The 27,184-nt window shown below is 45.0% G+C and overlaps 1 protein-coding gene across 4 annotated transcripts in view; it reads right to left on the minus strand.

Annotated features, from left to right (window-relative positions):
- The window catches only part of GARRE1 (granule associated Rac and RHOG effector 1), an 84,485-nt gene that overhangs the window by 11,836 nt on the left and 45,465 nt on the right, over positions 1 to 27,184 (minus strand). For 3 of the 4 annotated variants that reach the window (XM_042921004.1, XM_042921006.1, XM_042921005.1), the window contains exons 3-9: positions 15,893 to 16,099; positions 9,509 to 9,649; positions 9,214 to 9,309; positions 8,927 to 9,088; positions 7,886 to 8,044; positions 5,513 to 5,610; positions 68 to 193 (exon numbers count right to left, since the gene is read on the minus strand). In XM_042921004.1, the coding sequence (XP_042776938.1) occupies positions 68 to 193; positions 5,513 to 5,610; positions 7,886 to 8,044; positions 8,927 to 9,088; positions 9,214 to 9,309; positions 9,509 to 9,649; positions 15,893 to 16,099 (989 nt within the window). Of the gene's footprint in view, positions 1 to 67; positions 194 to 5,512; positions 5,611 to 7,885; positions 8,045 to 8,926; positions 9,089 to 9,213; positions 9,310 to 9,508; positions 9,650 to 15,892; positions 16,100 to 24,269; positions 24,587 to 27,184 lie in introns of those variants that run through there. The other variant, XM_042921007.1, reaches the window with a different exon arrangement.

Genomic DNA, 27,184 nt, shown 5'->3' on the forward strand with positions numbered 1-27,184 from the left:
TGGTCATGCTGTCCCTAAGTGCGGGCCTGAATATAAAGCACTTGAGGTGACCGGCGGGGACACCGACCTCCCTGCCCTCCAGCGGTTGAGGTCCAGCACAGCCGTGTAGAGCACGTCCACCAGCCCCAGGGTCTTCTCCGGATCCAGGCTTCTCTGCAGCAGGGACATGGTCGCAGGGTCCTCTTTCAGGCACCTAGGCACGAACCAGGCTGTGTCAGTCTGGGCTACACTTCCCTGAAAAAGTGTTTCAAGCAGGCCTCCTACAAAAGGCTGCCATTTTTACATGCTTTTGGCACCAAATAAAAATTGAGCAACTGAAGAGCACTTTGAGAATGACAAGGCAGACGCTGGAACCCGCTGCCCTGCAAGAGGAGGGGGAGCTCTAGGATCTCCCTGGAGTCTGTTCAGGAGCAAGAGAAGGGTTGGCTGGAGGGGATACCTTCTGGGGGCCCTAACGCCCTCTCGCTGCCCACACCGGCCCCGGTCCTGACTTTCTGCCCTACCCTGTGCAGATTCTGTGAGCCAACACAGTATCTGCTCCTTTCCAGAACATCCCTGCTCCCACTTTCTTGTTAGTGCTTCACACCTGCACCCGGGAAACTGCAGGTCCGTGGAGGTAAAACCCTCACCGTCTGCCACCCAGACTCGCTGCAAATTTCAGGTAAGCAACAAACAGCCTTCCCATAAGCGAACGTTTTCCAAGATGACCACCTCAGCCCGCGTCCTCTCTCCTCAGACCCTGCCATCCCTGCCGCCGTCATCCCTTCTTCCCCATCACGGCTCTCAAGTAACTGAGAAGACACACGAGATGAGGTCTGCCTCCTCTCCTCATCACCACGCACCAGCTCACCTGCCTGTGCCGCCTGCCCCTCCAGTCACAGCGGAACACAAGCCTTGCTCTGCCACAGACTGTCCCTCCAGCCGAGCGAGCACTGCATGCTCTGGACCCTCCTGCTTTCCCGAGGACCCTGCTCACCTAATCGCCCCCTTTGTCCCCATGACATTCCCTTTGGCCAACAAACCAGCCTCACTGACCAGTTTCTTTCTCTTCGCCCCCCCCATTCCCCGCCAGACACTGTGAATTTCTCTGCTCCCCTTCTTTTTTTTTTTTTTAATTTTTTTTTTCAACGTTTTTTATTTATTTTTGGGACAGAGAGAGACAGAGCATGAACGGGGGAGGGGCAGAGAGAGAGGGAGACACAGAATCGGAAACAGGCTCCAGGCTCCGAGCTGTCAGCCCAGAGCCTGACGCGGGGCTCGAACTCACGGACCGCGAGATCGTGACCTGAGCTGAAGTCAGACGCTTAACCGACTGCGCCACCCAGGCGCCCCTCTCTGCTCCCCTTCTTAGCCAAACACACTGTCTTCTCCTCTTCCTTACCTCATATTCTCTCTTTCTTTTTTAAAGTTTATTTATTGATTTTGAGAGAGAGAGAGAGAGAGAGAGAGAGAGAGAGAGAGGCAGAAAGAGAGAGAGAATCCCAGGCAGGTTCCACTGTCAGCACAGAGCCCGATGCGGGGCTTGATCTTGCAAACTGTGAGACCATGACCTGAGCTGAAATCAAGAATTTAGCCGACTGAGCCACTCAGGCACCCCTTACCTCCTATTCTCCCTTCCTCCCACCACCAATGGGCTTTCATCCCCATAACTACACCAGAATAGCTTTTATCAAATAACTTCGTTCTTGCTAATGTCAAAGGTCAATTGCCTGTCTCCGCCTTACTCAATCTCTCAGCAACGTTTTGCAATGTTTCTTTCCTCCCGGAGCACTGTCTTCTGTAGCCCGATGACCCCCAAACTTGCTCAACTTTCTTCTCACCTGGCTGGCAGCTCCCTCTTGGTCTCCTCTGCCAACTCTTCCTGCTCCGCTTCCCCCACCTCCGCATGGTGGCGAGTCCCAAGTTTTGTCCTTTCTCCCTAGACTGCTGCATCCGGTCCTGCGGCTGTACAGACCACCCTACACTGAGGACTCAAATCTCCTTCATCAGCCGACCTCCTTCTCCCAAACCCCACTCTCCAGTATCTAACTGCACCCTTGACATCTCTCAGGTACATCTAACAGGCAGCCTGGCCAGCACAACGGATTCCTCTCCTCTCCACCAGAAACCACTCTGATTCCTACAGACTTCCTCCATAAGTAAACAACACAGGGGCCTACCCCAAACCTACATATCATCTCTGGCTCCCTCACGGCCCATGCCAACCCACCAGCAATTCCCGACAGCTCTTCTTCCAAGACACATTCTGAATCCAAGCCCTCCTCACCACCCCTCTTATTACCGCTCTACTCCAAGAAACCTCCAGCAGCTGTGTCTCAGGACCAACCACCCAGCCGGACTCCTTTCCTCTATCTACTCCTGTCCCCCCCAGGCCCACTCTCCCACGTAGCCAGAGTGAGCCTCCTATAGCACAAATCAGAACACATGACTTCCCTATTTAAAACTCTCCGGTGGCATTCCATCGTGATTGACATAAAATCTAAATGGCACCTCAGGGGTTTTTGTGACCTGGTCTCTCCTGCCTCTCTGGCCACATCTCTCTTCACTGTCACCTCCGCTCACCTTGTCCCAGCCACAAGGCCTTTGCTCGCTCCCTGCATATGTTGGATTTGCCCACATCTCAGAACCTTTGCTTTTGCTGCCTCTGCCCAGACTGCTCTCCCCTGAGAGCTGCTTCCCACCATTCAGGCCCTCACTGCCCATTCAGGGTACCTCCTCAAAACAGGCCTCTTCTGAGAGGCAGAACTGGGAAGATGTGGTCTGTCTTCTCCTAAGCACTCTGGGAGTTAAATGGTGAAATCAACCCTTGCGAAGCCATCCTAAGGAGGCAGCGGCACTCTCCAGCATGACTTAGGGCTTGAGAAGAAATATGTCTGTGAGGCTACGAGCCGGCCAGCTCCAGAAATACTGCAAAAGGCAAGCTCTGCCAGTGCCAACCAGACCCTGGCTCTGGGGAGAGAATGTTGGCCAGTGGACCTGGCCAGGGTTCATGTACCTGACTCTCTCAGCCTGGAACTGCTGATTATTAGGACCTACTCGCTCTGTGCTCCCAAGCCACTCCTGGCTGTGATTTGGCTGGTCACATATGTTTGCCCACTAGGAGAGCATCTGCTGCTGGTCATGCAGAAAGAAGTACTACACTTGCTGGTGAGAATAATTTCTCTTTCTGAAAATCAACAAATTGGCACTTTTATCGTATCCATCAGTCTTGAGAGTTGATCACTAATATCTCTTTAAGAGATGAAAGCCATTCTTTTGGTAAATCACACAGACTTGCTCAAAGCCATTCTACTCTGGATAAAAATCCAAGTCCCTCAGGGACCCTGTGCCTCTTCAAGACCACCTTGCACATCTCCAGCCAGGCCAGGTCACCCCCCCCCCCCCCCCCCGCCAGGCTTTTGCATTTGCTGTTCCTTCTACCTGGAAGAAACACTCTCCCATCTGCTCTGTGCATGGCTGGTTCCTCTCAAATATCGCATCTTCAAAGAAGGACCACTCACAAGTGACCTTCTCATCCAAAAGAGCCTCCCTTCTCCCAGCTATTCCAGTTATTCTTCATCATACGACATCATTCTACTCTAATTCCCCTCATACACATGCTGCGGCTTGAACTGAACTCGTAGGCTTGTTAGCTGCCCCTCACACTCCCTGTCATTAACAGGTCAACACTATTAGGGGCAGGGACCCTGTCTGTGTTGCTCATACTTAAATTCCGAGAGCCAGACAGTATCTCTGACACATAGTAGGTATTCAGTAAGTTCTTGTTGAAAGAAAGAATGGATGGACACCTTAAATAGGACGATTAATACATCTAAAAAAGGTATTATGAAAGAAACCCTATCTGGCAGTGGGACACTCCATTTTATTAAAAGCAAAGCATATAATAAATTCTTGACTGGCTTTGCTAATAATTTCATTTTTCTGAAGGTGGAGTAAAGAAATCACTTCTGCTTGCATTCTTCTCAACAAGCACATACTTTATACTTTGAAAGAAACAAAAACGTGCATTTTAAAAGACTTTGTATTTTTACCAAAAGCAACCAGCAGAGGGAGCCTCTCCAAGAAATTACAGTCTGTAAGGCCTTTACTGGAGGTGCAATGAATTACAAAGGAAATCAATCATACACGGAGAGTTCTGGAACCAGTGAACTGCAATTAGCCATTTTAGTACTAGTTGTACACCTTGGGGTGGGGAAGGATGTGAACTGGAAAACAGATTCAGGAACACAAAAATCTTACAGACAAGTGAGCTTTCAGTTTATTGTTTGATAGGAATGAAGATGTGTATATAAGTTAACAGTATGCCATCTCAATAATCAGATAAAAAATTGGAAGGGGGAGGTTTTGGGACATGAAGTGAACTGCCAACTGTGACTTGATTTATCAGCAAGTTCTAAAACTCTGGGCAGAGTCTACCACTGGGCCCTCTCATGTCTGGGAGCAATGGCTTAAATACAACTCGAATGCATTACCCGGCTCCCATTTTAGTCCCCCTGGGCACCAAGAGTGCCATCACGCCTGACCATGGCCATCTCTTCCTATCTAAATGTCTCAGAAATTTTCTGTATGGTTACTCATTCATATCATAATCTTAATAACAAAAGTCGGCCAACACATGCTCATTTTTGCCATTAATAAAGTTATGATGCTGATCCTTTAGCTGAATTTCTCTGCACATCATTGGGATGAGCCGCCGGACTACGGAGCCGCTGGCGTCAGATCGCTTCTTTCAAGGCTTCTGACACACTGAGCTGCCCTCCAGAAAGGCTGTGTGATTTATTCACTTTCTGTGCCTGTTTTTGTATGGTCTGGCTCAAACTTTTATTTTTTTTATTTTAGAAATGTATTTATTACTCTAAAACAATTTTTCAACACCAGTGGGCAAAATGACATCATACTGTTTCTTTACTCTGCCTCTATTAGGTGAGGTTACACATTTTCTTCATCTATTGTTGATTACCTATTCATGCACCTGTCCATTGTCTTACCAATTTGTAGGAGTTTTAATAAACTAAGGAGAATACTTTATCATCAGTTCATAAATGTAATTAAATAATTAGAAACAAAAATGGCTCAGTCCACCCCCAGATTGGGAATGGCATGAGCTCAAGATCATCAGGGTTGTTACTGGAACAGACAAAGGAGGAGAAGGAATTTTATGTTCTGTACTTAGTTTTAGAGAAACACTGGTGACTTAGGGGAAATGATGTACTCTGTTCAAAAGCTATGGACTCAGTAACAAAGAGAAGATAATATTGCTCATTATGATCCAGGAGTATGTAACATTTTAGTTATACTACTTGTCAGACTATTTTTCAGACACTTTGACTTCCTTATCATGGACTGATAACCATGACACATGATGTTAACACACCACCGTTGCCCGTGTACCTGTGCAAGTAGCAAGACCTGACGCGTCACCTAACACGGGGTTTGTCCAAAGCAAAGCAATGTTTTCAAAGACGTGCAAACTTCAATCATTAGGCTTGTGTTAATATAAGAGTCACGTTACCATGTGGATGGGACTTGAACCACAATTCTGGAGCCCTCTAAACTGATTTGGGGGGCATAGGCTTCTTTATTTTCAATCTGTGCTGTGTCAACTACCACCTAAGAGAGAGTGAGAAAAACAACAATCAGCTTTCAGAGAGGAAAATGGATCGCAAATAAATCCAATACATGAGCTTACTAAAGTTGAGTGACTCTGGCAAGAACTATCCCCATTGCAAGGCAGTTATGCAGAGGCCAGTCAAGAGCCCCATGAAGACAAATGCAAGTAATAAAGATGACTGAAGACAGTAATACTTCAATAAACAGAAACCAAATTCTGAGTGCAAGATGTACTGAACTTTCCAAGCACTTTTAGTACTTTTTGCCAAACTATAAATATGTTAATTAGGAATTGTTTTGTTTCCACTTAGTATTTTTTTTTTTTACTTTATGAACTTGAAAGAAATAAGACCGTCATTAAAAATTGAACCACAGCTTCAGAAAAGCCCATTTGTAACGAATGAATACAAGCTAGAAGTGGATAAAGCTTTTTTTTTTACAAGATCATTTTATCCTCAACCATCAATAAAAACAGAAGTAGTTCAGAAATGTTAAGATGATTCTTCTCTCAATGATTTCTTCTTATTTGGAGGAGAGTCTTCAATATTACACAGGTGATATAGTAGCTAGGTAAGTTCGACAGTTTGACAAAATGACGACTATATTTTCAAATAACTGAAAGAATTTAAGAAAAAATCATAAAGCACTTCAAAAATAATCTGTTACAGGGCACCCGGCTGGCTTATTCAGTAATCTGACTCTTGATCTCAGGGTTGTGTGTGCGTGCCTCATGCGGAGTGTAGAGATTACTTAAAATTAAAAAAAAAAAATCTACATCTCTATATATATCTGTTATATTTCAAAGCCATGCAGAGTTGCTTATTATGATTCCGAACTCAGCCTCTAATGGAGCTGATTTCCACTGCTGTAAACAGATTTCCCACAGCTGGTCTGCAATGTCCTTTGGAAAAGACTTCCTGTCCAAGTAATAGCCATTGTTGGACCAGGCAGGTGTTTCCTCTCTCCTCCCATCTCCAGAACCACAACCTAAAGTTTCTTTGTCTGTCACACACAAAGGTGCCCTGGGAGCAAGGAGTAAGGAACTGGAAGAAGTTTCTGCTCTCTCAATAACCTGGGGCTTTTAATTTTTTTTAAAAATACGTTTTCCCAAAACAGACTGTATGTCTGTCTGCCTTATTTTACCCACTCCTTTCTAGAGAACTTATCCCCATGGCTTTTCTAGTTCCAGCTAACATGATCTTTGGGAATATGGATCAATTTCCTCAAGCCAGTGGGCTCCCACATACTTCAGCAGGGGGTCTCCAGCTTACTCCTTCTCTTCCCGTATTAAGGGCCGGATCCTAAAGGAAGCCTAACTCCCCGCTGCGGACGGGCCCTCACCTGGCCCTACACAAGGCAGCACCACCCTGAGCTGGGCCACCTGAGGCCTCACCCACATGAAACGAAAGAACAGCATCCTCCCAACAGCTCCATTTATGAATAAAGTAGGAATTAAAGAAACAGTTTTTTAAATTTTCTTAATCTCTAATTAGCTTCTGTTAACCTCTGACTGAAATGCTGTTATCTTTTCAAAAAGTAGTCATTTAATTCTCGAAAGTGGGATCAAGGTTGTAAGGTTATATGAGTCCCAGGTGCCAAACAAAAAGCTAAGTGGTGACTTCAGAGATTGATCTCTGGATCCCACCTTTGACAAAAGTCACTCTTCTTTCCCAAGGTGAAAAGACTAAATTTATTTCTGAATTGATGTTGTTATTTCATTGTTAAGAAGGAGATAAACAGAGAGCTGGGATACAAAGTGACTGGATGGGGGGGGCACTGCTTATACCACTGAGGTTTCTTGGAGGAGGCGGTGTTCGAGCTGACATCTGGAAGACGGAAAGATGTCACACATGCAGATTAGAGGGGAGCCTTCTCAAGTAAGAAGAGCATCAATGGCAAAGGCCCGAGACGGGAAGAAGCTTGGCATGTTTGAGCATCAGAAAGATACCACTGTCGCTCCAGAGTGGGCGAGCTGTGCAGAGAGGCCCACCCCATCAACCAGCACTCACGGAAGGTTTCTGCACAGGAAACCCACAACATCACTTTGCAACTAGGTTCCCTGCAAATATGTATTATCAGTCTATACGAGAAAACAAAAAAGGCTTTTTAATGCTGCTGTTCCTCTACCTTCTCCACTTGCTGTAAATGCTGCGGTACTGAAGAACTTTTAAAATTATTCAGTATTTCCACACTTGTGCCCACACCGCATCCTCCCATGCGGGAAACACTCTCTGCTCTCTGCTCTCTCTCCGGGGCATCCCACACGCTCACTCACCAGACCAGCCTGGCCGAACAGCAGCTGCACAGCAGTCTTGCAGGCGCCCCGCCACGTGGACGGGCACACCTGGTTCAGTACTTCGGTCACAGGAAGGTCGTCCCTGGGTGTAATTCCATTGTAGCAGCCCGCCTCCTTGATGAGCTGCAACATCGTATGCTACGGGTCGAGAAGATGAGAGTTCACCCCTCAAGATAAAGCTGTACAAGATTCTACAATGTGCTGAAATGAATTTACAAGCACACAATAGTCCTCAAGAAAAGATCACTGTTTCAGTCCCCCCACTCAAATCATGTCATTTTCCTTTCTTAGGTAACGGTCATCAGATACCCTCAGAGAATACGGATACGCAGACATTAATACACACACATGATTTCTATACTAGCAAAAAATATAGCATTGCATTTGCTGACACAAATTGGCTGAGGAATTTTGAAATTCTGAATTCCTCTAAATAAGGAGACAAAATCATCTGACAAAAATAAATACCAATGAAAACCTCAACTTTATTTTGGATGACCAAGTGGTCAGGTATGCAGACTCTGGAAACAGACTACATAGCCTCAAATTCCAGTCTACTACTTTGTAGCTGTGTGACCTTGGGCCTCAGTTCCTCTGTCAAATGGAGAAAAGAGCAGTGTCCGTCTCCTGGGTGAGCATTAAACGAGACGATGCATGTGGAGCCCTTGGCATGATGCCTGGCTCACACGACGCTCCCAAACTGGTCATAATTACTGCGGTATCATGATAAAATTTCCTATCTAATTCACAAAAGTCCCCTAAAACATTAATCATAGATAGTATTTCATAGCGTACTTTCAAAACACTTTATGTGAAACATTTGAACAAAATTAGGAATAAAACCTGGCAAATGTCTATTAAAATAAGTCATCATAGTCTGCTTTTAGACACCAGTTTACTAATACCTCCTGCCTTGACTTCAGTTTTGTTTTTTAATCTATATTCTTTACAAGCCCTTAGGTTTCCCTTAAGAACGGTTTCCAAGTTCACACCCGGTATTGGAACCCCATGGAAAGCTACCGTCTTAAGTTTCAGGTTGTCGGCGGCAGATTCGTTGAAGGAGACGCCCTTCAGGAAGTGTGATCCTATCTGCACAGGGACGGTGGGAAGCTCACACTGCATGGGCTGCGGGGGCGTCTGCCTCCGCCCTGTCTGCTGCGCCTCGGCCTCGCTACAGCAGCCCTGCAAAAGGTTTGGAGAGGAGAGGGGAGGTGACCCACGGCAATTCTGCCAAGACAGCCGGTTCACTTGGTATGGCGACACTGCCATACCACGGCTCCCAAGAGCTTCCAGAAAGAGAAGCATACCTGTAAACTGGCTTCAATTGCCTTTGGATTCAGGTGGAAACCAGCTTTCATTGCATATTCACAGTGGCCTAAGCTTTCCAGAGCTATTTTATATGCCTGCAAAAAAATTGTAAGAATCAAGATTACACGGCAGATCGTAGAATGACAAAGTCCAGGGACAACAGGAATTTAAAATTTCTATGGTGACTGAATGACTTCAGGCCAACTACCACCCTACTATTCCTTCCAACGGGTTCAACCTCACAACTTGAATGCCCTCCCTTGTTTCTATCTGTCCTCAGATAGTAACACTTACTTGCAAAGCGCTGTCGATTTTCAAGTTCAGTTCCTTGAGCTGGTGCTCGGGAATGGCCGCACTCTGAGAACAGAAGAGTTGCTGCACCTCAATGCCCGCCAGGCGGCTGTCACAGCCTCTTTCCCTCAGTCTCGATGTTGCCTGCAACAGTAACAGTGACGGGAAGGCACAAGAGAATGTAACAGACGTAGCTATGTTTAAAAAATAAGAAACGAAGAAAAAAAACAACGGAGTTAAACCCAGATGCTATCTGAACATTAGCTATATACCGGACATTCTGGATTGTATTACCAAGTGAGCAACCAGAAATCTGGGAAGATTAAACCAAGCATCTTGAAGAGAAAGCAAACCTGACACAGAACTACTTTATTTAAGAAACCCTGGGGAGGGTGGGGTGCACCTGGGTGGCTCAGTTGGTTAAGTGTCTGACTCTTGATCTTGGCTCTCGGCTCAGGTCTTGATCTGAGTTGAAGCCTCACATTGGGCTCCATGCTGCATGTAAAGCTACTTAGGAAAATTAAAAAAAGAAACCCTGGAAAAAAGACTCACCTACCTGTTATTAATTTTTCCTATATGTAAAACTTTCACATTTTAAAAATGTTTTTTTTTTTGCGAGAGAGAGAGAAAGAGAGCATGCACACAGGTGGGGGAGGGGGCAGAGAGAGAAGAGAGAGAGAATCCCAAGCACGCTCCATGCTGTCAGTGCAGGGCTCATGAACCGTGAGATCGTGACCTGAACTGAAATCAATATTTGGATACTTAACTGACTGAGCCACCCAGGCACCCCTGTAAGACCTTCACATTTTTAATTTCTCTTTTAAAGACAGACAAACTAAAATATTGGCACTTGGAGTTTCCAGAATCATCATAATGAACATATAAGGTTAGGTGTTCCTATACACCAAAGTAAAAGGCCACACCAACATAGAACAGGGAAAAAACGTACCCTGGAGTATTAAAGGAAAAATAAGACTTCTGAAATCTGCACAAAAAAATTTAAATACTTACTGTTTGGTCATTAAATATGTTCATGAACAAGACAGAGAAACAAGAAAAAAAACCTAATCAATGTCTTATTGTGATGAAACGTAAGTTACTTATACATATGGGTCAGGACTGGAGAATACAGAAAAAATGTATTTAATTTCTTAAATGGGAGAAGGAATTCAGGATGAACTGCCTTTCAATTTTTCAGTGTCTATTTCTGTTGCAGTAACATTTGTGCAACAAATAACATTTTTTTAACAGCTAATTTTTGTTCTTCTCTCTTTTTTGTTCTTCTGCTGTAGGAGTTACAATGTTTACCAAAACTGCAGAAAGGTAATTAGCAGAAACAATGCTATAAAGTTCCAAAGCTTCACAAATTACACATGTATGACTACATTCCATCCTGTCCCTGAACCCTAACTAGTCTTACCGTTTAAAACTATTTGACTCTCTAAGATTCTTTCACTGAAATATTTGGCCCAGAAGGTCTTGTGTTGCATATCTATGGCTAGGCAATGGAGCACAAAGCCTGGTGCCTGCCATCTTAGGGCTGACAGCCTCATGGGCCAAACAAAACATTTAAACCATTTAAAATGGAGAAAAACACACCAAGGAAAACAGGGAGAACTATAATAGGGAGGAGCACCCTAAACACTCAGAAATCAGCATTTAGGTTATGAATTTGAGGTGGAGGAGGAAGTCAGCAGAAGTGTGGGATGGGTGAGCAGACATGTCAGCAAAGAAACTGGAACCCAGTGAGCAAGGGAGACAGTGACCGCAGATGAGGTTGGTGAGCAAGGCAGGAAACAGACTGTGTGGGACTAGGCAGGTCATGGTGAAGGGTCGGTACTTTACCCTAAGGAAGTAGCAACATCATCCAACTTTAAATGGAGGGAGATGAAGGGTGGCAAGACAGGGAGGGGAGAAGGGAATCTAGCCACTGCAGGTGTCTGGGGAGAGGAGGGACATCCTGAACTAGGGCAGTGAAAGGGACACATGTGGGGTAATGCTTTGGGGTGGAACCTACAGGGCTTATGGACTGGATGTAGATGTGATGGAAAGACAGGAGGAAAAATCTTCAGTTTCATGCATGAATGACCCAGTGTGGGATGGCAGCACTTGCTAGTATGGGGAAGATTTGGGCAAGACCAGGGGTGTGGGGAAAAGCTAAGCCTGAGCCACCTAGATACCTGAGGTAAGCAGCAGCTGAATACAGGGGCCTGAAGCCCACAGAACTGGACTGGTCACACATATGTGAGGGCCCCCAGCACACAGGCAGTTCTTAATGTCCCAAGGCTATATGGAGACCCTACAGGGAGGGCACTCAGAAATGAGCACTGAGAAACGGACATAAGTTTTGTGTATAAGTTGTGTTGAAGAGAAAAAGCTAGCAAAGTAGATGGAGAGGATGGCCCAAGAGATTAATGCCTGCTTCAGGGACGCCACAGGAAGAGAGGGTCTCTAAGGGCCCGTATTGCTGTGAGCTGCTGAATGGAGTCAAACGGTTCCCTGGATTTGGCCACACAGAAGGCACCAGTGACCTTGACGAGAGAATGCCTGTTCTTTTTTTTTTTTTTTAATGTTTATTTATTTATACTGAGAGAGAGTGAGAGCTTGAATGTGAGCAGAGAGAAAGAGAGAATCTCAAGCAGGCTCTGCACTCTCAGCACAGAGCCTGAGGCAGGGCTCAACCCCATGAACTGTGAGATCACGACCTGAGCTGAAATCAAGAGTTGGACGCTCAACCAACTGAGCCACCCAGGTGCCCCTGAGAATGCTTGTTCTTGTGTAGGAGGGGAAGCCAGATTTCAGCCAGCTGAATGATGCTATTTATATAAAGTTTCATATTGTGCAAGATACACCTTATACTACTTATGGATACATGTATACAGAGTGAAAATATAAAAATATGCGCAGGACTCACAAACTCCAAATTCAAAAGAGGTTATCTCTACAAAGGAAGAGATGTGAGTAAGGCAGTAAAAAGGTACAGAGGAAATCAGCTGCATTTGTAAATAATATTTTTTCTGTTAAAAATAAAAAGCATGAAAGGGGCGCCTGGCTGACTCAGTCTGTACAGCCTATGACTCTTGATCTTGGAGTTGTGAGTTCAAGCCGTACGCTGGGCATGAAGCCTACTTAAAAATAAATAAGTGAGCATATAAATAAATAAACCAATGGTATGAAGCAACTGACAAGAAGTTAAGATTCACTCGACAAAGCTAAAAGGCAGACAGGGTATGTGCGACATTTCCTATATGCTTGAAATCTTTCATAATAATCTTTTTTAGAATGACTCAAAGGTACAGTAGACAATTCTTCCAAGAAGTTGGCTGTGAGAAGAGCAGAGAAACAGGGCAGAACAGCGAGGATTTCTGTGTATGCGGGTTTACGTAGTGGGTGGGAGGGCATGCTGAAGAGGAGGGAGAGAAAACACAGGGCCCCACCACAGAGGCCTTGAGGGTGGGGGAAGGTGGGGACAGGGCGGACCCCGGACAGAAGGGTCCTGTAATGAAGGGAAGGAACTGACAAGGAACTGATGCAGGGCTCTGAATGGGGGAAGCAGTGTGGTTTTGGGGCGAAGAAAAGGGACTGCTGCCAGGTGGATTCTATTTCCTCGGTACAGTGTAGGGCAGGGTCACCGGCTGGTGGCTAAGTGAGTGAGAAAGCACAAGGGCCTGTGCAGACTGCAGTGGGTGAAGAAAAAGGTTAAGGTGAGGAGATCAAGAGACTGCTGGGGTTCTCACAAGCACTGGGTTCTCAGCATGATGATGTCAACAGGAGACAACTGTGAGCCCGGTATTAAGGGTATGAATATGAGCTGCATGATCAGGAGGCTGGAGCCCAGCAACCAAGAGGACACAGAGGTCTGCAAGGTGACAAATGGCCACCTGCAATAAGGTCAGCAGGTCCCACTTCCACACTGGACCCCAATTAGCATTTCAGGGCTGCTCTGACAAACACCGAGAGGCAGAGGAAAGCCCTTAACAGGAAAGAGAGACCAAAACAAGAAAAAGAAACTGAAAAGAAATTCAAAAGAAGTAAGAACAGAGAACAGCATAAAACTGAAATAAGAAAATTAGAGAATGTACAATGTGAGACTAGTAAATAATATTTAAAATTTTGATTAAAGGAGATTTCTAAAACATGAAATAATCTGCCAACTGATTATGGAAGGATTAAAACTAAACATTATATAAAAAAATCAATATTATACTCCTTAACTGTAAATTATCTCTTTCACTACGTAAAACGTATCAAAAAGTCCTAGTCAGTCCTAGTTAAAGTCTTGACTTGGAAGGCTTTTCACTCCCACCCCCCCGGAAACACCTAAAAACAAATAATCCAGTGAAGAAATGGGCAAAAGACACGGACAGACGTCTTTCCAAAGAAGTCATCCAGATGGCTCATAGACACATGAAAAGATGCTCAACATCACACATCACCAGGAAAATATAAATTAAAACTACAATGAGTTACCACCTCACACCTGTCAGAATGGTTAAAATTAACAACACAGGCAACAACAGATGTTGGCGAGGATGCAGAGAAAGGGGAACACTTTTGCACTGTTGGTGGGAATGAAAGCTGGTGCAGCTCCTCTGAAAACAGTATGGAGCTTCCTCCAAAAGTTAAAAAAAGAACTATCCTACAATCCAGCAACTGCACTACAAGGTATTTATCCAAAGGATACAAAAATGCCAGTTCAAAGGGGCACATGCACCCCGATGTTTATAGCAGCACTATCGATAATAGCCAAAGTATGGAAAGAGCCTAAATATCCACTGACTGATGAATGAATAAAGATGTGGTGTGTGTGTATACACACACACACATATATACACAATGGAATATTATTTGGCAATCAAAAAGAATGAAATCTTGCCACTTGCAACAATGTGGATGGAATTAGAATGTATTATGCTAAGCGAAATAAATCAGTGAGAGGAAGATATATATATATATATATATATATACACACACACACACACACACATATGATTTCACTCATTTAAGAAACAAATGAACATAGGGGAAGGGAAGGAAAAATAAGATAAAGACAGAGAGGGAGGCAAACCATAAGAGACTCTTAAATACTGGGGGCACCTGGGTGGCTCTGTCGGTTAAAGCGTCCGACTATGGCTCAGGTCATGATATCTCAGATCGTGGGTTTGAGCCCCATGTCGGGCTCTGTGCTGACAGCTCGGAGCCTGGAGCCTGCTTCAGATTCTGTGTCTCCCTCTCTCTCTGCCCTTCCCACACTCACACTCTGTCTCTCTGTCTCTATCTCTCTCTCTCTCAAAAAAAAAATTTTTTTTTAAACTTTTTTTTACATTTATTTATTTTTGAGAAACAGTGAGACAAAGCATCAGTGAGGGGGAGGGGCAGAGAGAGAAGGAGACACAGAATCTGAAGCAGGCTGCAGGCTCTGAGCAAGCTGTCAGCACAGAGCCTGATGCGGGGCTCGGTGAGATCACGACCTGAGCCGAAGTCGGACGGACGCTCAACCGACTGAGCCACCCAGATGCCCTTAAAAAAAAATTTTTTTTAAGAGACTCTTAAATACTGAGAACAAATTGAGGGTTAATGGAGGGGTACTGGGTGAGGGGATGGGCTAAGTGACAGGCATTAAGGAGGGTACTTGTTGGGATGAGCATTGGGTGTTATCTATAAGTGATGAATCACTAAATTCTACTCCTGAAACCAATACTACACTATATGTTAACTAGCTTTGATTTAAATAAAATTTAAAAAAATAATAAAATATAAGAAATAATAATAAAAAGAAGAATATGTGGGGCGCCTCAGTCAGAAGAGCATGTGGCTCTTTATCTTGGGGTCTTTTGAGCCCCATGTCGGGTGTAGAGATTACTTAAATAAATGAACAACAAAACAAAACAAAACAAAACAAAACAAAACAAAACAAAACAAAATACCTACAAGAAACGTGCTGTCACTGACCACATCCCCACGTGGCTGCCTGGCTGGCCGCTTTACCCTCCGCAGCCAGTTCTGGCCTGTCTTTCCAGACTTCGGCTCCAACCTCTTCTCCCTGGTCTCTCTTCCTTGAAGCTTTGCTGCACTGCTCCTAGTTGGAGGCAGGACCCTTTCTCTGGGCTCCTGCACACCTCCATCACAGCCTTTAACCCTATTTTTGTAGGCCCTCCCTCTTAGGAGGCTGTGAGCAGAGGCTGTCACCCCAGTGCCTGGCGCACGCCTGGCCCAAAGTGAGCGTTCACAAAAGCATTCACTGTGAAATGAATGAACAAGCTAGTGATAACGGTTTAAAACTAACAGTTCTAAATAAAATGCCTCTTTCAGGAACCAACAGGCAAAGGTCCTCTGGAGCCTCTCCTAGTTGAACATAGGGCACCAATCTCCCCCAGGGAGGGTTACCTCAGCAGCCCCCCGCCAGGATCGCACGGCTTCCTCCAGTTCGGGTGTGTGGCTCATGCCAGATAAGCCGCCGCCGCCGCCATTCTTCTTTTCTGGCACGACGACCTCGGCAAAGCACGAGTGAGCCACTGGCTGGACCTTCTGTAATGCCTGGGTCAAAAACTGGAAATGGACCTGTACCACTGTCAGGAAACATCGCCCCAACACCTGTGAAAACAAGAAAGCCAGGGATTTTTAGGTTGTGGGCTGCTACTGCATTAGTGCAATAAATTCTCAACTATCAGTGTGAGCAGAAGGTAACAACACTTGGAAGTCTGAAATCACAGGAAGTTAGAAAGTCACCAGCCTTTAGGAGGATCCTTGTTCTCAAGTTCGCACCTGGGTGCCTGATGTCTAGAAGTCAAGATATTCCCACCAAATCGCAAACCCCATGGTTCAAATGAGCCTTCCCAGTTCCCAGCTAGCCCCCCACTCCTGTTCTCCGCTCCCCTCATGTGGACTCGGGCTCACACCAACCCTTGGTTGTCTGTGAGTTCCTACTGAACCAGAGGAACCCACAGTTCCAATTATGTCCACACAGCATTCAGAAGGCAGAGTGAAAGCCGTGTGACTGAAAATCTGAAAGGTCGGTTTGACTATAAGACGACACTATTTATTAGAAATGGAATCCAAAGATACAGGTTATTTTGGTAACAATGTTATTAACATAGTTTTATTAACATAGCTGTGTGTCATTAATTGCAGTCTTAGGAAACAAAGCTGATAGACCAGTCTTCTAGGAGTCAACAAAACCTACTGGACAACTCTGTCAGAACAGTAGAAACTCACTCACCCGAGACATTATCAGTAGTTGGTGGGTTGATGGAACATCCATTAAAGTAGGGAATTCATTTAAAAAATATTATAGACATATGTTAATATATACTATTAATATGTAACTATAATAATTTACATGTCAAAAAAATACCACAGACCATAAATATTTTAAGACACAAATGTGCATTTATCTGCCAAGGCCAAGGCTGTTTATTGACACTGTCATTCATTTGCTTTCTTGAGGCAACCCTAGCTACAAGGTGTTCTCTAAGATTTCCTATTTCTTTTTCTTTAAAGGAGAGCAAGAACTTGTCACTTACAAAGTAACTTGAGCAGAGAACTTCCCGATTACTGACATCTTCCCCTAAGCTTTTACAGTTGTTTGGTCCATACCAAATTTGACATTCACGTTTTTCCCATGGAGGGTATGTCATATTCCACTGCTTTACACGGTGGATTACTTACTTACAAATTACTTTATTTATTGAGCTTGCAATTTATTCAACGGGTAGGAGCGCAGCGGGGAGGGCTCACTGACTGTCGGTGATCAGTGCACTGCCTCGGGGAGGTGCTGAAGGCTGGGTAACTGTTTCCATTGTCTGTACAAGGAACCAACACCTAACCCCAGTGTCTACCCTCTAGTCCAGCCCTGTCCCTTAAGGCAGCCAAAAACAAGATTCAAGTCTGGCCCCACCTCCCAACATACATTTCAGATGCTGTCCTTTTCCATCTCCACTGGTCAGAGCTCTGCTTCCTAGAGAAAGAGTCAGGCAAGTCTCAGTGGTAACACTTACTCACTCCGATTTTCCCCTGTGAAGTCACCAGGGCGAAACTAAAACAAACTCACACAAATCTCACACCAAAGCATCCTCCTCCTACAAGAGAACAATTAGAATTACAGGCTGGATCCCCACCCAAACCTCCTGGGTTTGCACTCATACCTGCCTCAAAGCTCCTCCCCATCAATGATCGGTGCCAGATGGGGCAGGGTGAGGGACACAGATGAAGCAGACCTAGCAACCTAGAGTGATGTGACAGGCATAGAATAAACAGCATGTATTTAGTGCCACTGTACATAATATTTAGTACACAATAGCAGCCAGCCTCAATCGAGCACTCAGCCTGTACTTCACCTATGCTAAAGATCTCACATGGATTATCTCATTTAATGCTAGGAACAACGGTACGAGGTCATTCCCATTTTGCAGGCAGTAAGAGTGAGGCACAGAAAGGTTACGAACTTTGTCATGGGGACACAAACTGGAGGCGACAGAGTGGGCACTTGACTCAAATGTCTGTGCCCTTAGCCAGTATGCCCCACTGCCTTCAGTCGGCTCTAAGCGGCTGGATACAGCTGTCGGCTGGCAGCACTGAGACCAGGCACCTAATAAACTCCACCTTAACTGGTTTAGGCCACAACGAGGGTACCCTGAAGCCCCATACAAGGCACACACAGGAGGAGGAGTGGAGCTAGCTCCTCTGGCACACACTCTTTCTCTGCCTCCTTCCTCAGCCTCTTGCCGGCTACGGCAAAGACGTACGTGCCAGGTACCATGTGCGCCGGGGTCACGGTCTTACAGCTGCGGATGATTCAAGGGACTCATTCATTCCTTCAGCAAACATGGAACATGTGAATACCCGATACGTACAAAGCACAATAGGCTAGAGGGTGCTGTAAGAAAGACGATGAGCAAGTCCTGGTCCTCAGGAGGGTTACTTCCTGATGGTGGAGAACAAACTGCTAAGTGGAGATGCAAAGTCAGGGGCGACCGGAGAAGGAACACAAGGGGGAGTGGGAAGGAAAAGGCTCTCTGAGGGAAGGACTAAAGGAAGAGTTAACTACCCTTACCCCTATTCTAAAAAGGGAAAATGCCGGGAAAGGCCTGATGCAGGGTCCCAGGGTCCAGAATAGGACAGCGCCGGTTGATGGGAGTTCGGGGCTGGGGAGGGTGCCCCTGTTGAGGGCAGGATGGTGGAAGGAGGGCGATGCTGCTGCAGGAATGAGTGGGGGAAAAGATGCCGGACAGTTTAAAGGCAGACTTTTGGCATGTTGTCTCCACCATTCTTACATGTTTGACCTTGGATGAGTCATTTAATCTAAATTTCTTCCCTGTAAATAAGGAATGATGAGAACAAGAACTCGGCATCTCCCTGCTCCCACCCGTGATACAGGGAGCAGCAGTCCAAATTACACTTGTAACAAAATATCTGTGCCGTAAACGTTTCGTTAAGAGCCGATCAAAGCAATGGCCACCCTGGATTTGGAAAAGCTATTTCACAGAATATCTGCTCTAAAAGTTTCAAGTAACAGATGGATAAACACTACCTTGAGAGAGAGCGCCTGCCTCTGGGCATCTCCTGTCTCAGCCCAGCTCCCCTCCTGGAACACACCCCACCCACCTTGACCCAGACTTGGGCCAGTCCTTGGGGGTCTTCCTGAGAAACGTGGAAAGAAATACAGACTCTAAAGTTGTGAATTCAAAAGCAGGTGACCTCGGGGCCGTGGGCAGCTATTTTCTCCCTCACACGGAGAATGCTGCTTGGACTGCAGGATTCAGTGAGGCTGAAGAACAGACGTGGCAACCCGGGGAACGGATGAGTGGAGTGGTCACAGACACTGCAGTTTAAAATGTCAATGCAGCTATACAGTTGCAGCGGTACCAACAGCCACTTTTATTGAGCGCTTAACCCATACCAAGCACTTTACTTGCAGTGAAGCAACTCTGTGGGTAAGAGAAATGCATCCATTTCCCAGATGATAACACTGAGGCTTCGAGAAAGAAACCTGTTCCAATGCCATGCAGGAGATAAGAGGTGCAGTAGAGATCTGATGCCAGATATGTTCCACTCCAAAAGCCGTACTCCTAACCACTAAGCCACTGTCTCCCTATGACAAGATCCAGGACATAGCCACAACAGGGGTGGCTACTAAAAGGAGGGGAACCCTGATATCCCCCGCATACTGTCAGGCTCTGAGGCGGGAGGCATGGCTCAGTCTTCTCTAACAGAGGAAAAGGGACTGGGACAAGAGTATCAAGTGGGGTGGCCTGAGTCTCATCGTTTATGAATCCACAGCAGAGAGCAGCTGCTAAGACTGGCTGGAAATGGCAATATGAAAACAGGGAGAAGATACAAGGGGCTTGGGAGAAAGAGCAGCTTCTCTTACCTCTTTAGGAATTCCAAACCCAAAAACATCTGTTCGGTCCTTCAGTACATCAGTCTCATTTAAGAATTATGAATAAAGCAATTGGATTTAATTGGCATTTGCATCAAAAAAATTTTTTTTAAGTTTATTTATTTTGAGAGAGACAGAGACAGGGTGAGCAGGGGAGGGGTAGAGAGAGAGAGTCCCAAGCAGGCTCTGCACCATCAGCACAGAGCCTGATGTGGTGCTCGAACTCACTAAACTGTGAGATCATGACCTGAGCGGAAATCAAGAGTCAGACACCTAACCGATTGAGCTACCTAGCTGCCCCGGCATTTGCATTTTAAAAAGACTAACCTAGGGGCGCCTGGGTGGCTGAGTCGGTTAAGCATCCGACTTCGGCTCAGGTCATGATCTCGCGGTCCGTGAGTTCAAGCCCCGCGTCAGGCTCTGTGCTGACTGCTCAGAGCCTGGAGCCTGTTTCAGATTCTGTGTCTCCCTTTCTCTCTGACCCTCCCCCGTTCATGCTCTGTCTCTCTCTGTCTCAAAAATAAATAAACGTTAAAAAAAAAAAATTAAAAAAAAAAAAAAAAGACTAACCTAGGGGAGCCTGGTTGGCTTAGTAGGAGAAGCATGTGATTCTTGATCTCAGGGTTGTGAATTGGAGTACCATATTGGGTATAGAGATTACTTAAATAAATAAGACTTAAAAAAAAAAAGAAAGAAAGATAAATCTATTCAAGGCATCCCAAGTTGGTGGAATTTCAGGCCAATATCAGACTTCTGCATTAAGAGAAATCTTTTATTTTATTATTAAAAAAAAAACCCCTCAGTTTTCATTCAGTTATTTTTTTTTTAAGTTTATTTATTTTGAGACAGAGACAGAGAGAGAGGCACAGACAGACAGCTCGAGTCGGGGAGGGGCAGAGATGGAGAGAGAGAAAGAGAGACAGAGAACCCCAAGCAGGCTCCACACTGTCATGGGGGAGCCTGACTTGGTGCTCAAACCCACGAACTGTGAGATCATGGCCTGAGCTGAAATCAAGAGTCGGACTCTCAACTGACTGAGCCACCCAGGTGCCCCAAGAGAAACCTATTAATGTGACTTCAATTCCTCATAAAGGCCCAATTCCTGAATATAGACTAATCATTGACCTTGCCACTCCTGCCTCTAAATTTCCACAGAGCATTCTGGATTATAAACAGCCATCAAGGATCTACTAAAAGGAAACCTTGTTTTCTGGGACTCCCTGATGGTGGCAGAAACGCGGTATGAGTTCACTCTCCCATTCCCATGTACACATACCACATCTGCTGCTAAGGGTGTTGTGTTGATGGATACAACCAGAAAACTTTCTCTTCTTGGTGATGTTTATATTTTATTAATTCAACCAGGTTTTAGTTTAAGGTCACCCTACTCAGACCCCCAAAGACCACCCTCTCTCACTGCCATAGTTGCAGAGGACCAATTTAACTCTACCTTCCTAGAATATTTCAAAGTTTAGTTTTAGTTACTGCTCTTCTAGGGCCAAGCAAGGCCTGGCTCAGCCCTGAATCTACGCCCGTGTTGGGATCATGGAGTGCCCAAAGCCACCCATCCCCCAGCACACCTAGTGATTTTCATATCGATACACACAATATCTCACTAAGTTCGTTTTCTACTTAACCTCACTTAACAATCCATCTTTCTCACATCCCTAGAGTGAAGAACAAATAAAACCAATACATATACCACATGGTCAAATGTCCAGGAACTCCATCATTTATTTCTGATCAGTTTAAAAGTCCAGAGTGAATGAAATGAAGGCGATCGGGATTGGCTGCTTTTATTAGAAATTCCAAAGTCATTCAATCATTTCTTTCTCTTCAATATTTACTTTTACCTTAAACATTACAGTTGGTTCCAAGTTCCCTCAACCTTGCTCTTTTGTTCGTATGATAATTCCAGAGTTATTACATAATGACCTAACCAATAGACCAGAATGTGATATAAAAACCTAAATGTGTCTCCAGAGAAATAGAGAATGCAGTGGACCATGCCCAGGCTATGGAAAGTGCTTGCAAAGATTAGATTACAGTATAAAAATGCAAAAAAGAAACTTACTGCAACTATGTATAGTCTGACCTAAAAACCGATTACAGGGAGTATTTAAATATTTAAAAATTTAAAAAGCAACTAACAAAACGACAAAGATCTCTTTGCAGCAGGTATTAACCTAGAGCATAAAGAAGCTGCCGTGTTATGTATAAGAGGGAGAATACAGAAAGGAAAGAAAAGCTAACACCTGCCCAAGGGTGGCTGAGCCAACACCAAATGCTAATCACTCACACAAGATTATATTCTGCCTCTGGATATGCTGCTCCCTTGCTGGTAAAAATATCAACAGACACAGTTTCAGAACTCCTACTTCATGGACCGAGCACTCGGGTGCACAAAACCTTTTATGTCAGTAAAACATAATCATTGCAAACAAATTAGGGGGAAAAAGATCAGCTAAATAAAAATCTACCAAATATTACCAAATAGATATAACCACTGATTACATGTTTCCTGTACAGCCTACATTTGTACCTGTAGATGGTCTTTTTGTAAAAACTAGATTATGTTTATATGTTCTATTTATTTAAAAAATTTTTTAATGTTTATTTTTGGGGGGGAGAGAGAGAGAGAGACAGACAGACAGACAGACAGACAGACAAAGCAGGAGTTGGAGAGGGGCAGAGAGAGAGAGAGAGGGAGGGAGACACAGAAGCTGAAGCTGGCTCCAGGCTCCTAGCTGTCAGCACAGAGCCCAATGAGGGCTCGAACCCACGAACCGGGAGATCATGACCTGAGCTGAAGTCAGACACTTAACCGACTGAGCCACCCAGGAGCCCCTATGTGTTCTGTTTTATAACCTGCTGTCCAAAAGAAAATATATTAACAATTTATTACCATGCCAACACGCACAGGGAGTTTTATATTTTAGCTATGTTGCTATAAATCTTAACAATAAGGATAACTATAAAATATCATTCAGGACATAAAAAAAGTGAAAGGTTACTCAAGGTAACTAAATCCATATTAATTTTGGTAAGCAAAGGACCCTGCTCTTATAGTAATTTTTCCTATTCAAAATGCAAGTTTCCTCCATAAACAAGCAAATTTATATTGTGGGTTTCTACGGGGCATAGATAAAAATATATTTAAGTCACCCAGACAAGCATACGGCCTGGGAGCCTATTAGAGTTCAGGAAATTCTTTTTGTTGATACGAGTGTATTTTTCATCAAAAGTTGGCACTTTGATCAAGAAGAAAAAATTACCAGGGCGCCTGGGTGGCTCAGTCAGTTGAGTGTCTGGCTCTTAGTTTCAGCCCAGGTCATGATCTCACTGTCAGTTTGAGACTCATGTTGGTTTCCACATTGACAGTGTGGAGCCTCCTTGGGATTCTCTCTCCCTCTGTCTGCTCCTCCCCTGCACTCTCCTTCCCAAGATGGATAAATAAAAAAAGAAGAAGAAAATACTATAACTGGGATGTCTGAGCGGTTAAGACATGTCTTTTTTTTTTTAATGTTTATTTATTTAGTTTTGAGGGGAGTGGGAAGGGCAGAGAGAGGGGGATGGAGTATCCCAAGCAGGCTCCACATTGTCACTGCATAACCCAATGCGGGGTTCAAACCTATGAACCATAAGATCATGACCTGCTGAAATCAAGAGTCAGAAGCTTAACCCACTGAGCTACCCAGGTGCCTCAAGGCACTGGTCTTAAGAAGAAAATACTAAGGGCGCCTGGGTGGCTCGGTTGGTTAAACGCCCGACTTCGGCTTACGTCATGATCTCACAGTTCGTGGGTTTGAGCCCCGTGTCAGGCCCTGTGCTGTTAGCCTGGAGCCTGCTTTGGGTTCTGGGTCTCCCTCTCTCTCTCTGCCCTTCCCCTGCTCACCCTCTCTCCCTCTCTCTGTCAAAAATAAACATTAAATGAAAATTAAAAAGAAGAAAATACTAAACTATCTCCACTGAAAAAAAAATGATTAAAAAGACAAATGGGGAATTCAAAGTGGAAATTCACTCCATCAACATTATTTTCACCATAGGACACTGAGGAGAGGCCTTCTGCGTCCCAGGACCCGGTGCCACGTGTGTCACCTATTCCCTGAGAGAGGGCTCACCGCACACATCAGACCGACTGCCTCTGTTATTCTTGTGAATTCCAACCGGTGACAGCTGTGGCAAATCCTGGGCTGAGGTGGAAAAGGGGGTCTCCCACCACCTCTCAGCAGCATCTGGGACAGTGGGTCCCTCCCGCTCACCCCGCTCCTTCTTGAAACACTTGCTTCTCTTGGCTTCTAAGACACTGCACTTACTCCATCTCTGCCTCACTCTCCGGCTGCTCCTTTAGCGTACTCCTAGGCTGCTCCCAAGTCATCTTCTCACCTCTAAATACCGGAGTGTCCCTGGGCTCACTCGTCCTTGGATTCGCCCTCTGGTTCTTCTCCAGTTTATATTCACTCCCTTGATGACCGGGTCCAGTTTCACAGCTTTAAATACCATCTATTGAATCTACTGTTCCCAAGTTCCTATCTCCTGTCCGGACCTCAGCCCTGAACTCCAAATTTGTATATCCAACTGTCTACCTGACATTGCCCCTGGGATGTCAAATAAGCACTGCAGACCTGTTATTCCAGCTACTCTTCCCTCACTGCTCCCCGCCTCAGTAAAGAGTACTACCAGTGGTCCAGGTGCTTGTGTCATAAACCCTGGAGCCATCTTGCAGCCCCTCCCCTCTCCCTCATGCACACCCATGCACACCCCCACGGTGCTAGAATATTAATCAGCCTTAAGAAGGAGGGAAGCTCTGACACATGCTGCAATATGGATGAGCCTTAAAGACAATGGTAAGTGAAAGCAGCCAGTCACAAAAAGACAGATATTGTATGATCTTATATGAGGTACCTATAATAGGCAAATTCATAGAGACAGAAGGTAGAATTGTGGTTTCCTGGGGTTGGGGAGAGGGCGGAATGGGAGTTACTGTTGAAAGGGTTCAGGCTTTCAGTTTGGGAAGACGAAAACGTTCTGGAGTTGGATGGCGGTAAAGGCTGCGCAATACTGGGAATCTGCTTAATGCCACCGAGCTGCACACTTAAAAACGAGTACAACTGCTTCTAGTCACCTCCTCTGCTAACATTCTGTTCTAAGTTATGATCATCTCTTGCTTGGATTAATTACTATAATAGCCTCTTAACTGATCTTTCTGCTCCATTCAATTAGGATTAGGTCTGTCTACACCCAACAGCAACAAAACAAATGTAGTGGCCTAAACAAGAGTGATATTTACTTCTTTTCTTTCTAAGATAAAAAAAATAAACCTAGGGTTAGGCAGTCCAGAGCAGGCAATGGGGACTCCCGGGGTCACAAGGAACCCAGTTCCCGTCCTTCTGCTCTGCATCCTCACGCAAGGCTGGCATTCTTCAGTTGCCTCATAGTTCTAAGTGGCTAAATGACCTTCAGCCATTGGCCTGCATTCTAGAGAGCAGCCAACTGGGACAGGGGAAGGGCGTACCCTCTTCCCTCTAAGGAAACTTCCCGGTAGACTCATCCCAAACCTCTAGCTACATCTTCCCAGACCTGAATTTATTCAAGAGACCCCCAGATGTAAGGAAGGCTGGGAGTCCAGTCCTTTTTCCAGGCACAATATGTCTGAAAACAAAACAAAACAAATCCAGGGTTTTGTTACTAAGGAGAGAGAGGAGACTGGATTTGGGGAGCCAACTAGCAGCATCTACTCTCTCTCCTAGAGGCGACTTTTTGCACAGGGAAGTCTTAGAAAACAGAAAGTGGATTATTGTACTCCCCTGCTCAAAATCTTCCAATGGCTTTCCACTACAATCAGAAGAAAATCCAAAGTCCTCATTCTGTCCTATAATACTCTATGTGAACAGGCCCCTGACTATTCTCTAAACTTATTTCCTATCCTTCTCAGCTCTAGCCACCCAGCTTTCTTGCTATTCCTCAAAAATTCTGAGCACAGCTCCTGTCTCAAGTCTTTTGCACAAGCCAGTTCCCACTACATCAGGGTGTCTCAGCATCAACACTATTGACATTTGGGACCAGAGACTTCACCATTACAGGGGCTGGCTTATGCAGGTTCACATGTTGCTAGCAGTGTCCCTGGTCTTTCCTTATGAGATGCCAGCAGCACTGGCTACAGATGCAGTAACCACAACCCCTCAGATCATATTGTTTTGAATATACTTTCAAATTTTTACTGGTTTTTTAAGTTTGTTTACTAATTTGGAAGTGGGGGGGCACGGAGGGGCAGAGAGAGGGAGAGAGAGAATCCCAGGCAGGCTCCACACATAGAGCCTGACTGGGGACTTGATCTCACAGTTTGTGAGACCATGACCTGAGCCAAGATCAAGAGTCAGATGCTTAACTGACTAAGCCACCCAGGTGCCCCTGTTTTGTTTCGTTTTTAATTTTTTTTAATGTTTATTTATTTTGAGAGAGAGAGAGAGAGAGAGACAGCACGAGCAGAGGAGGGGCAAAGAAAGAGGGAGACACAGAATCCGAAGCAGGCTCCAGGGCTCAGAGCTGTCAGCACAAAGCCCAACCTGGAGCTTGAACTCACAAACTGCAAGATTGTGACCTGAGCTGAAGTCGGATGCTCAACAGACTGAGCCAGCCAAGGCGCCCCTGGTTTCTTTCTTTCTTTCTTTCTTTCTTTCTTTCTTTCTTTCTTTCTTTCTTTCTTTCTTTCTTTCTTTCTTTCTTTCTTTCTCTCTCTCTCTCTCTTCTCTCTCTCTCTCTCTCTCTCTCTCTCTCTCTCTCTCTCTTTCTTTCTTTCTTTCTTTCTTTCTTTCTTTTTTTAAGCAAAAAAGCGGGGAAAATCCCTTCCTCCCAGGGTGACTTCTGAGAGATCAACAGCTGCAGAAGAGCTTGAATGTGGCTGTAGAGGGGAGCTTTTGAGTATCTACACATCTGTTCTGCCGCAGGATTGAAATACAATGTGATGGGCTATAAGGAAGAGAAATACCAAGATTTCACCTTCTCCAAGTAAATTTGAGTTGAAAATAAGATAAATCAAAGACCTTTGTGCTCCTGCAAACTTCTGTGTTTCAGGATCTGGGGCCTGAGTCAGGTCACCTAAAGTTTCATACTTCCTGCAAAAACACCATTCAACCATGGGTGTATACGTGTGGGATAAGAAGGATGGGATATTGGTCAGAAGCAGAGAGAGAAACTGAGGTCTTAAAAGATGGCAAAAATTGTCCCCCAAATACATAGTGGGTCAGTGATATTCTGACTCCTTAGCATGCAAGTTCACTGCCTCCTCCTTCAAACCATTC

This window comes from Panthera leo, chromosome E2, assembly GCF_018350215.1.
Source record: "Panthera leo isolate Ple1 chromosome E2, P.leo_Ple1_pat1.1, whole genome shotgun sequence".
Taxonomy (NCBI): Eukaryota; Metazoa; Chordata; class Mammalia; order Carnivora; family Felidae; genus Panthera; species Panthera leo.